Raw genomic sequence first — 16296 nt, forward strand, 5'->3', positions numbered from 1 at the left:
CATTTGAGGAGGGTGATGAGACTTTTGATGAGAGTGCAGGCAAAGTGCATGTAAATTGAATTAGTGCCTACAATACATACCTCTCTTAGGGAATTCTGTTCCACATCACTGTGAGAACTTGTACGGAAATTTGTGGACACATATACTACCAGTCTTTGCAATGGCTGGTCCACACAGCTTCCACTCCCTAGTAAGCGTGGAGTCCATCTCCTCTTTGACTCCTGGTGATGAAACTGAGTGACTGAAGCTGTCCCTGGCCTTTATGCCTGTGGTTATGTCCTAACAGACTTTAATTTTACACAAAAGTCAGAACTTGAGTGCTTATGTACCAAGAGCAAAAACTGCATTTCAGAGACCTGTGGCTGCTGTTGGGTACACATCATTTACACATCATTAGGCTAGATTGGAAGAATAATAGTCTTCATATGCTGGTACAGCACTGTCAATGTTTTTGTCAGTGACTTTGCTTTGAGCTTGTTTTAACTTCCTCAGTGTGTGATTTTCAGGTGCACTATGAATGGTGGAGAAGGATTTTAAAATACTTTTGGATGTCAGTGGTTGTTTACACAATGTTGGTGCTTATCTTCATCTATACCTACCAGTTTGAGTCATTCCCAGGGTTGTGGAAGAACATGACAGGCCTGGATGAAAACAAGTAAGTGTTTTCATTTAATTACTTTCCAGTTGTTTTTTGAGTTTAATATGGTGGAATGCTCTGAGAGCACTCATCCTTCTTGTAGTGGAGACAGATCATGAGACCATCCATCCCCAGGCATAGCTGACTTTAAGCTCTCAGCTCTGGAGCTTTAAATTTATTGGTGCAAATCTGAAGAAATGAGAAAGCACATGAGAAGGGCTCAAAGAGTGTTCCCTTCTGCTCTGTCTGCTGCCAGGGCCTTAGCACCGCTCCTCTTTCCAGTGCGATGCCAATACTTCTCTCAACCTCTTTGACTATAGGAACAAGATGTAGGGTAGATTTTCAGGCTATCTGGAAGCAATGAAGATGGACTTGCACTCAGGCTGGTGAGGAGGGCTGAGCTTCTCCCTCCTGTTGATGTGCTGGGCGTTCCTCAATGGGAGTTTACATGATTACACGCAATGTGAGGGGATCTTCAGTGCACGACTTCAGTGAGAGACAACATCCCTGGCTCCCACAGGGTTATTTTTGCCAGGGTTGGTTGGTTTGGCTCTGTACGCTTACAATATCTTTCTAATTTACTGAGTCCAAGTGCAAGATATCTGCATTGTAAAACTTTCTGCTTTAGAAGAATTTAAAGATCTAGAAATATATACCAGCCCCTTACTTCCCAATACAAATAAGGTCTCATGAAAAGGAAAAGATTTTGGTGTGAAAAGATAACTTGTGGTCTGCTTTGTTTTTCAGACTGGCGGATCTTGGTTTAAAACGGTTTTCTGTGGCTGAGCTATTCACACGCATCTTTATCCCCACCTCCTTCCTACTAGCATGTATTTTACACCTTCACTACTTCCATGACCGTTTTCTCCAGCTCACTGATTTAAAAGCTGTAACCAGCAAACAGGACAACACTATTTACAGGTAAAAAATAAAAATAAAAATAAATGAAACTATTCATTTTGTGTATGAAAGCACTGTTTCTGACTGTCTTTTAATGCTCACTTTTCATGAAATGTTATTTGCCCTTGTTGTGACTAGCTGATTTAAAAAAAAAAAAGAGAGAAAAAACAGTCAGCTTCCCTCAGATCCCAGCACTCCACCAAACAAACCACAGCCAATGTTATCTCTCTCACTCCTTTCCATAACATGTTTAAGTTTTTGATTTTAGGGTACATTTTCAGAGGTATCAATGACATCTATGCATTTATCTCATTGGCTTTGAGCTTTAATAGGGGTTAGACACATAACCGGTATGTGCACCTTTTTGCAAATCCTGGCAAGAATCAGAAATATGGCTTTTAGTTTGGACCACTTCTGTTTTAAATGTCCTTATTGCAGGCCAAATGGAGATTGGGAGATCTTTGAAAAATATCGCATCACCTTGGACAATGAGGCCTTTTTATTAAGTTGAACTTCAGAAATGGAAATACGTTACATAGTGTCATTATGCATTGATTTAATTCTAAAGAAACCAACTCATTTTGACAATATTTTTAAAGTATTCACCTGTACATAGATAAGTGTAACCTAGCTGCATTTTTGTGAGTGAGGGACAGCTGCATTACATCACATACATCATAGTGTGCTGTAGAATAATGACAGTTTAGCTTAACAGAGAATTCTACTCTGTGACTCACAAGTTTTATGAAAAAACATTTCAGAAATTTTGCAGGCATTCAGTCTAGTATTAAGCATTTTTACAGTGTCTAATACAAGCTTGTGTTCCCTATTCTCAATGCACGTGAATAAGCTCTACTTTTACAGATTTTACTGTGATTTTACTTTTACAGAAAGTTCTGCAAACTTTCATTTTTTTTGTATTTAAATCAGTTGTTAAAACCAAAACAAATCAACTTGACAAGGAATTCCTAAAAATGTATTTTTTTTTCTTTATTGCTCTTTTTAAGTGCCTGTTTGCAGGCACTTTTGCTTTTCTTGAACTGCTAAATCCTGTAGCAAATTCAGAGGCCCTTGGAAATGGTCTGTGAGCAAACTCTCCTTGCCTGTCACAGATTTTTATATGGCAGCAGATGTTTGTCACATCTCAGATCTGGGCAGCCAAGCCTTGAAACTCAAGCCCAGCATCTGATCTGGGCTGTGCCCAGCCAGAGACCTTTTGGGGGGGGCCTCTGCAGTAACTGCGCAAGGTTTTTTTTTTGTAGCCTAAGGACTTTGCACTGTGCTGAGTAACATAGAAACAGCTTGCCCCTCCATCCTGATGTGATCCTGGCAGGCACAAAATGGATAAAAACACCCTGAGATAACCCCAAGCTGTAGGTGGTTTCATAGTGCAGCAACATGCCTCTGTAAGCACTACTTACAGATCTTTCTACTGTAGATGAAAGATGCCAAAATACTAACCACGGCTTGCCAAATGCTGCCATGGAGAAAATCACTGTAACTGAATTGACATATTTCTCAAAAGGGCAGAGCCACCGATCCTAAGGACACAAAATGCTGTCAGCGTCTTATTGCTAGCAAAAAAATCAAAAGCAAGAAAACGCTAGTATCAAGGAAGAAGGTTGTAGCGTGTCGATTTTATTTGTAGTCAGTAAAAGCAAATTTTTACCAGGAGTAAGTGTCCTCAGGATAGGACACTGAAAGTAGGAATGAGTAGGAAAGTAGGCTTAAGTAAAGTAACAAATGAATATCATCTTTTTTCTTCCTTGTCAGCATCACAAAATTTTTAAATCTTTGTGTGGTACTAGATTGTACTGAACTGTAAGATAAGTAGCTAGATATTTTTAAATCTTAAAAATATGAAATGTGCTGTATTTGTCATTTTGCAGTATTTCAAAATCACAGTTATCACATATATCATTTGTTCCTCCTCATAACTTTTCACAAGCTTGTCCAATTCCCAAATCAAAACACATTTTCCTGTTTGGGGCTAACATTAACACTGCCTAACATATGAAGATCCCACTGTTTTCTTCCCTCTTCATGCAATAAATGATCAGTACTGAGTATCAGTTGACTTTACCGTTCAAAGCTTCAGCATGAAAACTCAACTGACAGTTGTACTTATGGTGCATAAAGATTGTTAAAATACAGCACAGCTACTAGAATCAGCTTAACAGTAATGCTAGCATTATAAGTAAGTTGCAGGGACAATTAAAACACAAATTAAAGACTTATATGTACAGTAACAATGTACAATATTTTTACAAAGCCACTAAAGCTTGATTTATTCCTTTTGCTTTACAGATTCTTAGCACAATAGCTATTTTACCCCTCGAAATTGTTTTTAGATTGCCTCTGTTGCTACAGAAAAAATTAAAAATTAAAGAAAATGAACCCTTATTTCTCAGTAAGCAGACAAAAGTCAGTCCTTTTAGTAGAGAACTTGTTAAAATAACCGCAATAGGTGAGAACTAGTCATGCAAGTAATCATGAAAAGTTGCCCTAGTTCTTCCATTACTGACTCGGTTCCCTCAACTGATCAATGCTCCACACTGATCAATCAGTGTGATTGTGGTATTATGGCTGTATATGACCAAAGTCTTGTTAAAATCCCTAAAACTTTTCTTGCATGAAGAAACTGTTTCACATGAGCAGAGGGTGCAAAGTGAGCTCAAGAATAAGTCTCTGCCAGCTTCAGTAGAGCTGGCCCTCTAACCTGGCATACTGCAACTGGCAGAGTGAGACATTTCTGACTAGTATTGGATTTATAAGCTTCCTAGACTTTTCACTGCATGGTGTGTTAAGCTTTCAAACTTGGTATTTTGTTATAACAATATGCCTCTCTTCGTAGACAGGAAACTATATTCATTTCTTTTTAATGGTTTCCTTTTCTCTCTCCCTAACTCATTTCCCATTGCCATCTCATGCATTCCTGTGCTTTCATCTCCCACCTCATAGCCATGCCAAAGTCAATGGCCGTGTTTATCTAATAATAAATAGGTGGGTACTTCAATCTTTCCTTTCCTTTAAAAAAGATGTACCTTAACTTGTTTGTTACTTCTTAATTGCCTTCAAACAAACTATGTTCTTGCTGCACAGTACTGTGAGATAAGCAGGGGATTGTAGTCTTCTAAAGCTACTAAATGGTGAAGTAGTTAATAATCTCTCCTGCATATTTGTATGTTGTGAGTCCATCTCCCCATTGGGATTGTCAGACTTTGTCCATGCCTCAGCAAAGGTGTAACTGGTGCTACTTGTAATTGGCTGCAGACAGTAGACTTGACTGAGGAGGCTCGTTTGTCCACCCTTTGTCTGTGCATGGAAAGGTGCATGCCTGCATGTGCATCCTTCCGCACACGCACCTCCATCTACCCCCCAAGTGGAAGGGAATTCGAGGGGCAGGTCAATGAAATGTGGAATAGGTATTTCTTTTCAAGAAAAATAGGAGCATGTGTAGACTCATATTTCCCATTCAAAGACAAAGATAGAGCATCCAATACACTGAAACTCCAACACAGGCTAAGGCTGTTGATTTGGAGTCTGAATTGGGTGCTACAGGATCCAGCCTCCCAAAGCCTGTTGTCCTTATGCTTTTATAAATAGATAAGAATCCATCATGGCGCAAACAGCTCCATAAAGAGATGCCTTTCAAAATATTTGAGTGGAGTAAGTGTGGACTTCTGTTTAATAAGCTCAGATGGCCAGTTAAGCAAAGGTCTTTAGACCCTTGCAGTCCTTAGAAGCACTTCTGCATTTGTTGTTGCTACTGAATATAAAACCTGAGAAAATCCCTCAACTGAATTTTTGTGAATACCTGCTCTAATAAGAGGTTAATTTATATGTCGTGTCTTCATGCTACTTTTTTAATATAATCATAAATTCTAGGCCAGTTCATAAAAGTTCATCAGAGCTGGAAACCTGGTCTGTAGGAAGAAGTTGGAGGTGGTAAGGGCAGGTGATAGCTAAGGAGCATGGCTGGGGAGGGCCCTCACCCACCAGGGTTCAGGAGCCAGAGCCAGCCCGAGAGGGTCAGGGTCAGGTCTGAAAGCAGTAGCAGGAGCCCCCAGAGCATGGTGAGCTCCCAGCAGGTTCGTGGTGATAAGGCAGGTCCTAGATGAAGGCAGAGAGTCAGTCCACTTGTCAGGCTTAGGGTCGGGGCAGACAGGACTGAGCACAGATGTGGCTGCAAGGTAGCTCAAGGCTCTGCCAGTAACTCCACAGCACTGCACGCTTGGCTTGCTTCTTGCATGCTGCGTACATGGGACAAACAGGTCAAAAACACCCTACAGAGCAAGAAACTGAGTGACAGATACCTGAGAAATAACTTAGAGGCAGTAAATTTCAAGAAATACATAAGCCAACTGCAAAAAATTTACCAGCGGTAAAAGATGCTTCATAATGGAGCCAATAGGTTATTATTAATTAATCTGCTCTAGCAAATTACAAATAAATTAAAGTAGCAGGGTACCAGCAGGGACCTAGGGCACATGTGTGATTTTAGTATGACTGAAATGGTTTTGATGCCTACAGCTAGATATACTAGAACACTTTTCTTTGTTGATAACCTTTTTAATTATTTTAGGACAACTAACAGACTCACTTAGAACCATTAGCTCCTATACCTTCAGGGCCTGCTGTCTGCATTCTTAATCAAATGTTTAGTTATTTCTCTTCCTAAGTATCAGAGACAAGACTTTTTGTGTTATCACTGATAATTTCCAACCAGTATGTGCCTTCTGACTTTAAGTTACATCTGACTAGCATCTGTGAAGCCTGTATAGGTAACTTGTCTTAGCTGTACTAAATTCTCAGTGCAGTTTTTATATCCTGATAGTTCTGTTCTCTATTACGTGAAATCATGCAATATTATAATTGAGAAAAGAAAGGAAAAGCAACCTCAGGAATGTGGAAGCCTAGGAAGAAAGATTCTAAATAGACTAACTTTTAAAAAAAGGGGCAAGGCTTTTTATTTAGCCTTGGATCTCCTGAGCACATTCTTGTGCTTAAACCTACTATGTCAATATAACTAAGCACTGACATACTGAAAACGAAGGTCATATTGAGGCTTTGTCAGGTATGTTTTGCATGTGCCCTCGTTTATAACCCCAATACCTCATGGAGCTGAATGGGAGTTATATGGATAAGATAAAGATAAGTCTTCCCATATAAAATCCTGTTGAGTCACTGTGTTTCTGTCCAGTGCACTGAGGTAAGTCAATATATCCTTGATTTACACCAGTGTGAATGTAGATTTCTCCCTCATGAAAGTCACTTGGGAAGATATCTCACTAAAATCAGTGAATTACACCTATGCATGGATACTCCTATTTCATGGGCCCTTGCCTTTGCAAAGGGCCCTGATCATTTATATTAGTTGGGGATCTCTCTCTGTAAGATCTGAACTGAACTGAAAATTCATTCTCTCTCATATTTATACTTGACTCTGCTATTGGTATATTTTAAGAGTTCTACACAGATATGCAAAGTTAGTCATTTTAGTGATTACTGTTGTTTAGTCTTTTTACTGAAATTTGAATGTTCTGATAGTATATATGCTTGTTTACCTCTGAAAATAAAGTATATTGGACAAAATATCTTAATTTTAGTGGACAAGGCAAATAGAGTCTAGAATACAAGATTTCAGATTATTGGACATTCAGGTTCATAGCCCAATCCACAATCAGGGATTTAGGTAATCATTGTCATGGATGAATTTATTCAGTGAGATTATTTTGGGCTTGACTGTTTTATAAAAATTCCATTTTTAAGCCACCTTTTCTACATTTTTGGCAATTGTTATGGTATGACTACTTCAGGAATGTTTAGTCAAATTTCTATAGCTTTTCCTTCATTTTGAGGCACTCCAGTTTCCAACATGAAGAAATTGCAACTTACAAACACTGGGATTTTTTTTTAATTGTTTGACTTTGTCATTAACCACTTAGTCTGTGCTGCTCATTCTTAATGATCAACCAAATTTTTAGTTTCTTGAGTTGCAAAAATCTTAGTTAAAATTTGCAGAATTTCATGCCTAAATGGTAATAAGCCAGAATTTCACATCATGAAAACAAAGCCTTAAGATAATACTGTAGCATATTAAAGTTAGCATTAGTCCAGAAATAGTCTAATAAATGCTGCATGTAGCAATTTTGATAGCGTAACTAAGTATTTAGTGGCCTAATCACACAGATAAGGGCTTGCAAAAGAAAGATTTTATTATAAGAAGTCCTACTTAAATACTATGGCAGTAAGTAAGACTAAATAAGACTATGGCTCGGCAGAATACATAGGATCTGTCAATTAGGAAAGGCAAGTGTTCTGCAAATACAGGATGTGATTCTGTCCCTTCTCATCTAGGAGCTTGAATCAGTGTGGGAAGATCAGCATAATTCACATCCAGGGTGCAGGCTCTGTGTCCATGAAGTTGCTGGTATTTAAGCTACTGATTAAGCTACTGATTAAGAATAGTCTCTTCATAAATATCAGTTTATATATATGAAAAACAACACAGTTTGGAAAAAAAATATGTAAATTGATGACTTTCATAGTATTCTGAAACCATTTGTGTATTAGAAGATATGATAACCTCTCTTTTCTCAATAAAGGCAAAATTAATATTGGAAATCCCTGAGAAGAATTGCAGTCATGACAACAGAATATTACCATTTCTGTGTTAAAATTGTTGTATCTCAGTTTTGGCAGTCTGAAAAGTGCTAATAGATTTAGTGAGGGCCAGTTCTAAATTTAAGGAAGAATCTTTGTGAAGTATAGGAAAGACAGAGAATGAATGGCACTAACAAAGAAAGAGATGATAGAGTAAACTGAATCCCCAGCTACAGAATTTTTCCTGTAGTTTGGTCACAAACCAAAACCAGAAGAATACTTGCAAATTCCTTGGCTTCCCAGTTGCATCTCCCAATTGGAAGAAGATGAAAATATATGTACAATACTCCATCAGATACTTATGGTGATACTTGAGCTGTCTTTTTGACAGCGTGGGGCAATATTGACCTGATTTAGCACTGGTGTAAATAGATTACTCCCTTTCCATCTGTGCTGCAGTCCTGTGGTCCTTTACAGAAGCGCCCCGTGAATGTCATGATGGCATGTTCTTGGCATCAGAGGGCTTCTGCAGATGGAGTAGGAGAATGCTTTGTTGCTTGTTATGTAGCGTATTTATCGATGACCTTCTTCTGTAACCAACCCCTCTGTTCTCATCTCCCTTTTTCTTTCTATTCCAATTACTATGAGCAGCCTCAAGAAAAAAATACCAAACCACCAAAATGAGTAAGTCCCCTGTGAAGTCATGAAATGTTTGCTCTTAAACAATGTCGTTTCATGCTTCTATATCTTAAACTCTGACCATTTTCTTCAATGAGGAAAATGTCAAGTTTAAGTGTCAATACCACTCATTACTGACTAACCATTAGTATCTGAGTGAGAAGTAGTTACTAATACATTCCAACTCAACTTGCAGTGTGTGTTTGCAGAAAGTACCAGAATCATTAACTTTTCCACTTCTAAGGCATTTTCCATGAGCAAGTTTGTTTATTTTTTCTAATTATACGTCTTGAAAAAGAAAAAAAAACCTATCATGTCATTACTGCTGAGTATGCTGACATGCTGCTATTCACCAACAGACTGGTACATCAAGATGGAAGCCTGCCTGATATAACTATGATGAATTTAAGAGCCAGCAATGAAAAGGAAGAGGATAAAATGCTAGAAGAGGCTGGTGAGAAAAGAATGGAAGAGACAGATGGGGAGGGAGGGAAAGGGAGGGATGAAAAAGGAAAAGAAGAAGATGAGGAAGACAAGGAGAAGGAAGATGATGATGAAGATGAATCAGAGGAAGAAGAAACTACAGGTACGCTCTGAAAATTGCTAGTTTTGCCTTCCTCATCCTTATTTAACAATGGCAACAGGCAGTTCATTCTTTATCATCCTTACTTGCTTCATTTGACACCTTTCCCTTCTAATTTTGCATGTCTTTGCCAAAAGACATCTGCTCAGTTGAGCAGATGGCTACTTGTCAATTATTCAACAGTGTGCAATTTTTTCTAGGGAGAAATCATACTGTTATCTATAAGGTGCTTGGAAAATGAAAACAAAACCCTCTTTCTTAGGAGGGAATTCTTATAGGTTGTGTAGGATGCGTTAGTAGAAGGTTACCCCAAATCCTAGGAACTCCTTCAGAGTGAAATCTATTTAAAATAAGGATAATACATGTACATTTTTAATCTCTGACATTGTATGCTTTCAGGGCACCTCACTCTAGAAGTTCCAAATAGCTTTGCTTCATTATTCATGTGCACATTAGTGTCATATTTTTCACTTCTGAATGTGTAATTGATGTCAAATGAACATAAAAATGCCTAAAGGCAGATGTAGGTGAGGCTGAGTTTGTCCTTTTTGATACTTCTAGCATGAGCTCCTAACAGGAATTATCTCCATAATTCAGTTAGGAACATGAGCCATGAAGGAAAACCAGCAAGGAGCATTTGACTCCCAAGGAAATTGAACTGCTTGGAAGTAGCCTTACCAGGGGCTTGGCTGCTCATGCCAACAAACGTCGGACTGTGATGCAGAAGTAGGGACAGGGTCATCATCAAGGCAAAGTGGCAGCTCATCTGACTTTCCGCCTGGATGCAACCCTGTCTAACATGCTCTAGGTGACCCTGCTTGAGCAGGGAGGTTGGACTAGATGATCTCCAGAAGTCCCTTCCAGCCTTACTGATTCTATGGTTCTATGATTCTATGACTTGGCTGCCCCTGGGGAGCTGAGCTGAACCTATTCCTCTTTGCTGCCTGGGAAATCCCCCCTCAAAGAGACATTTGTGGTCCATGGAAATCTCTCTTGGCAGCTCTCTTGTTATCTCTGAGGAGAGTTTGTTGCACTCTGGCTATCCCTACATGCCAGATGGGTTTGGGGGCCAAGGCCAGCTGTTGAAGGTTGCCCAGTACAGTGAGAGACCCATGCAGGGAAATGGGGAGCTGTGGCCTCCTCCCTGGGGCCTTTTCTCTGCTGTGCCATGAGAGGGCCTTGGCAACAGCAAGAGACACTGCTTGTAAATGTGTGATCCATCTTTAGGCTATATATGCATGCAATTATAATTTATTAATTACATAATTAGCTGACCAAGAAGCTGGATTTGCTAATATGTTTGTGTGTGCAGGTTTTGTCATGAAGTAAGGTGCAATTTTTCAATGAAAGCACTTAGGCCTCTATTTTATCCCCTGTGATTATAGGGCCTTTTTCTCTATATTATGCTAGACATGCAGGCAGAGCCTTCTACAGTACTTCCTAGTCCTGCCCCACTTAATTGGCTCTGTCCGGATGTACCTTGCACAATGCAAATTTAAACAAGTACTGTGATAGAGTGAAGGGTAACATCTAATTCTTGCTATAAATACTCTCCTAAAATATACCTGTTATGCTTATAAAAGCACTCCCGTAGGAATGGAGTTCTATTGGTTAATTAATTTGTTAAGCTCCTGGAATTTACAGCACTTTGTTTACACCACTTTACACCACTTAGTATTTTTTATTAGGATTTTCTAAGTTCCTAGGAAAAAGGGACAGAAGAAAAATATCTAGAATTTGGAATTTGATGGTCAGTTTGATTGGACTTTGATTCGAACGTCAGCTTTTTCACACAAAAGTGCACGTGCGATGCACAGGCAATCACTCCTTTGCATTTTTGCCAGATTAGACAGTGCTATGTTGAGTGTCATTCTTAAATGTTTCCATTTCTGATGTTTCCATATTATCTATCAGAATATTCTCACAGCATATAAAATCCTTCCTAGTCTCCAAAATATTTTGAAACATCTAATACAGTGTGAAGGCTTCATGCAAATATGTATGAGACTTTCCAGCCAGCCCACAAGCAGAGACTGCGCTTAGCACAGTTCAGCATATGTGTAATCCTATATACACGTAGCTAACAGACACATTTTTGCACCTTGGGTTATTTTCTGGGAGGATGACTTTTAAAGGATACATTCACCCAGCTTCAGTCACCAAATCAGTGATCTTAATTGGCTGGAGCTCCCTTTCCAGCTGAAAGAAATAGGCTTTTGTGGACTGCAATTTGTCTTAACTACTTTAGATGTCTATCTTGGGATGGCATAAATTGCACTCCAGGGGTGTGCAGGTGGTAAACGATGCTGACAAATTTAGACCTCTACAGTATAGCCATCTAAAGCCATGTGATAAGAATCTCACTTGTAGTGGGCAGTGATCTCTTCCAAACTGGCTGAAAAGCTCCTAAATAGTATTTTGCGCTTTCTGAAAACAGGCTGGGTCTGTATCTTCCACATGTCAAATTGTGGGCTGGTGAGTCTGAGCTCTAGGTCTAACTGAAGACTCTAGAGGAAAATGGAGCCCAAAAAGGCCTCTGTTAGAGAGGAATAAAAGCAGAATTGGCAAGGCAAGTTGCTACCAACACTCCTGAAGTGGGGGAGCTTTTTGCTGCATGTGAGACAGAAGGGAGACCACCACAGCAGACTGGGCCTCAACCCCATTTTGGCTTGGTTAACCACTGAACCATGGGTTTAATCTCTTCATGCCTTATTTTAAGGCTAAAAGAGCAGACATAGGAAGCTTGTTGTTGCCTGTTGAAGCATTCCTTTTTTACAGAAACCTTCTGTTTTTCTCCTCCCAATGCTTGACCATCTCTGCAGACTTAAAGAACAAGTGGCATCTGGTGATCGACCGCCTTACAGTGCTGTTTTTGAAATTCCTGGAGTATTTTCATAAGATGCAAGTGTTTGTGTGGTGGCTTTTGGAGCTGCATATCATCAAAATCGTTTCCTCTTATATCATCTGGGTCACAGTGAAAGAGGCAAGTAAACACCCACTGTCAAAATCTTGCCTGTGGTGGCGGCTTGTCAGAGTCAGTTGTCCCAAGCCTAGGGAGAGTCCTATTTCTTCATGTCAGACCTTTCTGAAGTCGTGGGATCCAGCAGGGCTTGTCAGTAGCTGGGGACCTGCCCTGACATCTTCCTCCCACAGAGATATTCTTCCTCCCCAGATGTTCTCAGCCCTCCCTCTCTATCCAGATATTAAGGTTTTGTTAGATTAATTCTTTGGACTCAGTGATGTAATCTCTTCCCTCCTTCTCTCTCCAGCCAGCAGCTATTTCACAGCACATGGCATTTCACATCACTAAATCTGTTTGAGTTGTTCTCCCCTTCCTACCCCACATCCATGTAGTTGTTATCTCACTCTTTCCTATCTCCTTCAGCTGTTCAGGGTCAGATATTTGTATGTCTGGATTCTGAATCAGGTCAGTGAAATGTCCAGATTTAGAAATTAACAAGCAGATGAACTTTGGGGAGAAAAAAAATTATTTCTCTCCCAGACACCTTTTCCGCCAAAAACGTTTTCTGTTCTAGGTTTTTTTCAATCTGGTTATTTCACTGATCTCCTTTAGAATAGCTACACAAGCAATGTGTAGACATCATCCAGGGTTGGAGGGTGTAGAAAAGGGTTGGGAATGATCATCCAGGAGAATTACTTTCACTAGATCTGATGCTGAAGAAACAGGAACATGGAAATACACGTTAAGAAAATGGAGCAACATATCTAGCTGTGCCTTTGTGCAACTAGTGTAAGTTCTCCTTCCAGAATATCCATTTCTTGAACTGTGTAGAATCAGATTCACTAAATAGCAAAATCAAAGTCCTTTTTCTCATATCCCTGGGGAAAAAAAGTCAAAAGGATGAAGGCAAGTTCCATAGACACATGAATCCATGCCATCTCTTCCTTGTTTCATGTGTACTAAAGCAGGAGAACCAGCTTGCAGTTCCTTGTATTTCACATGCTATGGTTAGGGTGAGTATGTAGTTTTGTGGATCTAATAGGGTTAATATTATTTAGGAGATAATGTTCTTCCTAAACTGACTAGTAAGTTTTCCCTTCTTCACTGACCACTTTCTGTCTGTATTATCGTGAGTATTGTTGTGCATGTTTTTTTCAGCATTTTTCTCACAGTTTCTCTATGTCCATTTGTTATGAGTGATTTATTTTGAATGATTATGGAAGAGGTCAGATGTTCTCAGTTCTCTTGCTACTCCATGTAATTTCTCTCCATCCTGTTTTTGTGTTTTCAGGTGTCTCTGTTTAACTTTGTGTTTTTAATTGCCTGGGCTCTTGCTTTGCCATATGCTCAGTTTCGCCCATTGGCATCCAGTATCTGCACTGTTTGGACATGTGTGATTATTGTCTGCAAAATGTTGTACCAGCTCACGTCTATTGATCCCAGCACTTTTTCCAGTAACTGTACACTGGTGAGTACAAGTAAATACTAAAAGGATTTGACTGCTGCCTTCAGTAAAGAGGAACAAAGGAAGCATATCAAGTATTGAAAACTGAGATACACCTGATGTATTTTTGCTGACTATCCTTGCCACCCCAAGCAACTTCAAAGAATTTTTTTTTATAAACCATTGCATTTTCCTTTTAGCCTGGAGAGAATGAAACTGCAGTCAATTTAGAAGAACTGAAAACTTCAGTCCTGTACAGTGGGCCAGTTGATCCTGCAGAGTGGGTTGGATTGAGGAAATCTTATCCCCTGCTTGTGTACTTAAGGGTAACTTTTTAATTATCTGTATTGAGATATTTTCTTACTTGTGATGAAATTAGGAATGCCTTTGAAATATGTCATCTGCCACACAAAATACCTGATGCAAGCCATGGATAATAGGGAAGTATGGAGGGGAAGAGAGAGCAGAAAGAGCAGAGCGCTGCATGTATTATGTACAACATTTCCAGCTGTGTTTCAGGAGGTCCTATGTATCAACTGAGATAAACTGCACGTAGAAGTATGGCTTTCTGACTCTACATCTGTTAAAAGTACTTTAAGAATGTTATGTTTAAGAGCTGTAAGTCATAAGGAGGTACAGAGCTTTCAGAGACCAAAGGACTGAATCAGAATAATTGCCTTGAGTGATAGTATCTGCTATAAGTTGTTTTTTTAAGTGCTTGTTCTGCAGCCAAAATTTAGAAAATGTAATGAAGTAAGCAAATAATTAATTCAGACACTAGCAAATTGATGTATATTTTTTCCTGTTTTTGCTTAATGCCCATGAGCAATATTTTATTGTTCTTGTTTTGATTTAAAAAACCTATTTAAAATAAAAATGTCAACTCCCAGAGGATATCTTGCATGACTCCTCTTGGTTTAAAGAAACTGCGTATTCTTTATTCAATGTAATCAGAAAGTTGTTGATTGAACAACCGTAAGTTTTGGTCTAACTGTAGGATTATTCCTCATCTTTTTCCTAATGACTTGCTTTTGTGTGTTTTGTTTGTGGAGGGCAGATCTGCCAAGCTTTATTTGCCAATAAATTCAAAATACTTTATTAAACCCTAGTCATGCCATGCACCTCCCCAAGAATATACATGGAGATGAGTTGCTGGCACAAGTTCTGCATGGAGAGTCAAGTTGCCTAGTGATGTTTGGCTTGATGCTAGCAGCTTTGCAGTTGTAAATAGATAATATTTTGGCATTAGAAATTATTCTAGATTCATTTTCATTGACTTAATAGCAAAGAAAATGTTCCCTCTATCTAGAAGAATTTGTCCTATGCTAGACCTGAAGTCCCCAAGCTACAACTTTCTGTTATGTCCCTTTAAAGGTAGCCATTCAAAATATCTGCACTGTTGAAGTGAAGAATATATCCATGATGGATTGTGTAAATCCTTCTCGAGCAAGATTGGGAAGCCCAGGGACAACAAACAAAAATAACTTGTCAAAAAAATCCAGAAGCATCTGTTTCAGGACTTTCTTGTCCCAAATATTTCTCAGTGAAGAGAGATCTAGAGTTGGCACTTCAGCTTCAGCTGTGGCTTCCTTGAGGAAAATTATGAGGGCTGGTCTTTTGAACCGACTTTTGGAGCTGGTGAACACCTCTCTTTCATGGAACACAGAGCAGGTCTCCCTAGAGAAAAAGCTCATCACAGAGGGGTTCAAGACTGCATTGTAGTCAACCTGGTGTTAGGACAGACTGAACTCTGTCTGAGTCAGGACTGGTAGTTAAACCAGTCATTGTTAATTTAAAAGGGTATGTAGGATATATTTGCACTGTCAAGGGTACTTGCAGTTTTAGGGTGTTAGTGCTTATCAGTGAGTTCCTGCAACTGATGTGTGCGTGCTTTGTGGATGCTTGTAGCCTGGCATCCCTGCAAAGCAAAGCATGATATCTTCAGCCATGAAATTTAAAGGCACATGGGTGTGTTAATGAATTTTCACTTCCCTTCCTTTGCATAGCTTGTTTGTAGTATTTTTTAATGAATGTCTTTAAACATATCTTCTGAATGTCCGTACATTTCCTCAAAATCTCACAAGTGGAGGGAACTGCACTTTTGGTTTCGAAGTTGGTAGATGTAAGTAAGTCCCAGTGCAACTGGAGTACAAAAGCCTTCAATGGTAACATCCATTTGAATATTCATTGGATTGTGATTATCAGAATGTTTTATACCTTCTTGTGATTTTGATTTTTATTGCTATTCTGGTTGTATCTCCCATAGAATAATTTACTGATGCTGGCTATTCTGGCCTTTGAAGTTACAATTTACCGTCATCAAGAGTACTATAGATGCCGAAATAATCTTACTGCACCTGTGACTAAAACCATTTTCCATGATATTACAAGAGCACATCTGGATGATGGACTGGTAAACTGTGTCAAGTATTTCATAAACTACTTCTTCTACAAGTTTGGCTTGGAGGTAAATCATAATATACTAA

At 39.1% G+C, this 16296-nt stretch overlaps 1 protein-coding gene across 1 annotated transcript in view; it reads left to right on the top strand.

The window, feature by feature from the left end:
• Window positions 1-16296, top strand: part of PIEZO2 (piezo type mechanosensitive ion channel component 2) — a 304603-nt gene that overhangs the window by 217642 nt on the left and 70665 nt on the right. The window contains exons 16-22 of the mRNA XM_062570118.1: window positions 507-655; window positions 1385-1558; window positions 9181-9407; window positions 12227-12387; window positions 13658-13834; window positions 14011-14136; window positions 16077-16277. Coding sequence (XP_062426102.1) covers window positions 507-655; window positions 1385-1558; window positions 9181-9407; window positions 12227-12387; window positions 13658-13834; window positions 14011-14136; window positions 16077-16277 — 1215 coding nt within the window. The remainder of the gene's footprint in view (window positions 1-506; window positions 656-1384; window positions 1559-9180; window positions 9408-12226; window positions 12388-13657; window positions 13835-14010; window positions 14137-16076; window positions 16278-16296) is intronic.

This window comes from Rhea pennata, chromosome 2 (genome assembly GCF_028389875.1).
Source record: "Rhea pennata isolate bPtePen1 chromosome 2, bPtePen1.pri, whole genome shotgun sequence".
In the NCBI taxonomy this organism is placed as follows: domain Eukaryota; kingdom Metazoa; phylum Chordata; class Aves; order Rheiformes; family Rheidae; genus Rhea; species Rhea pennata.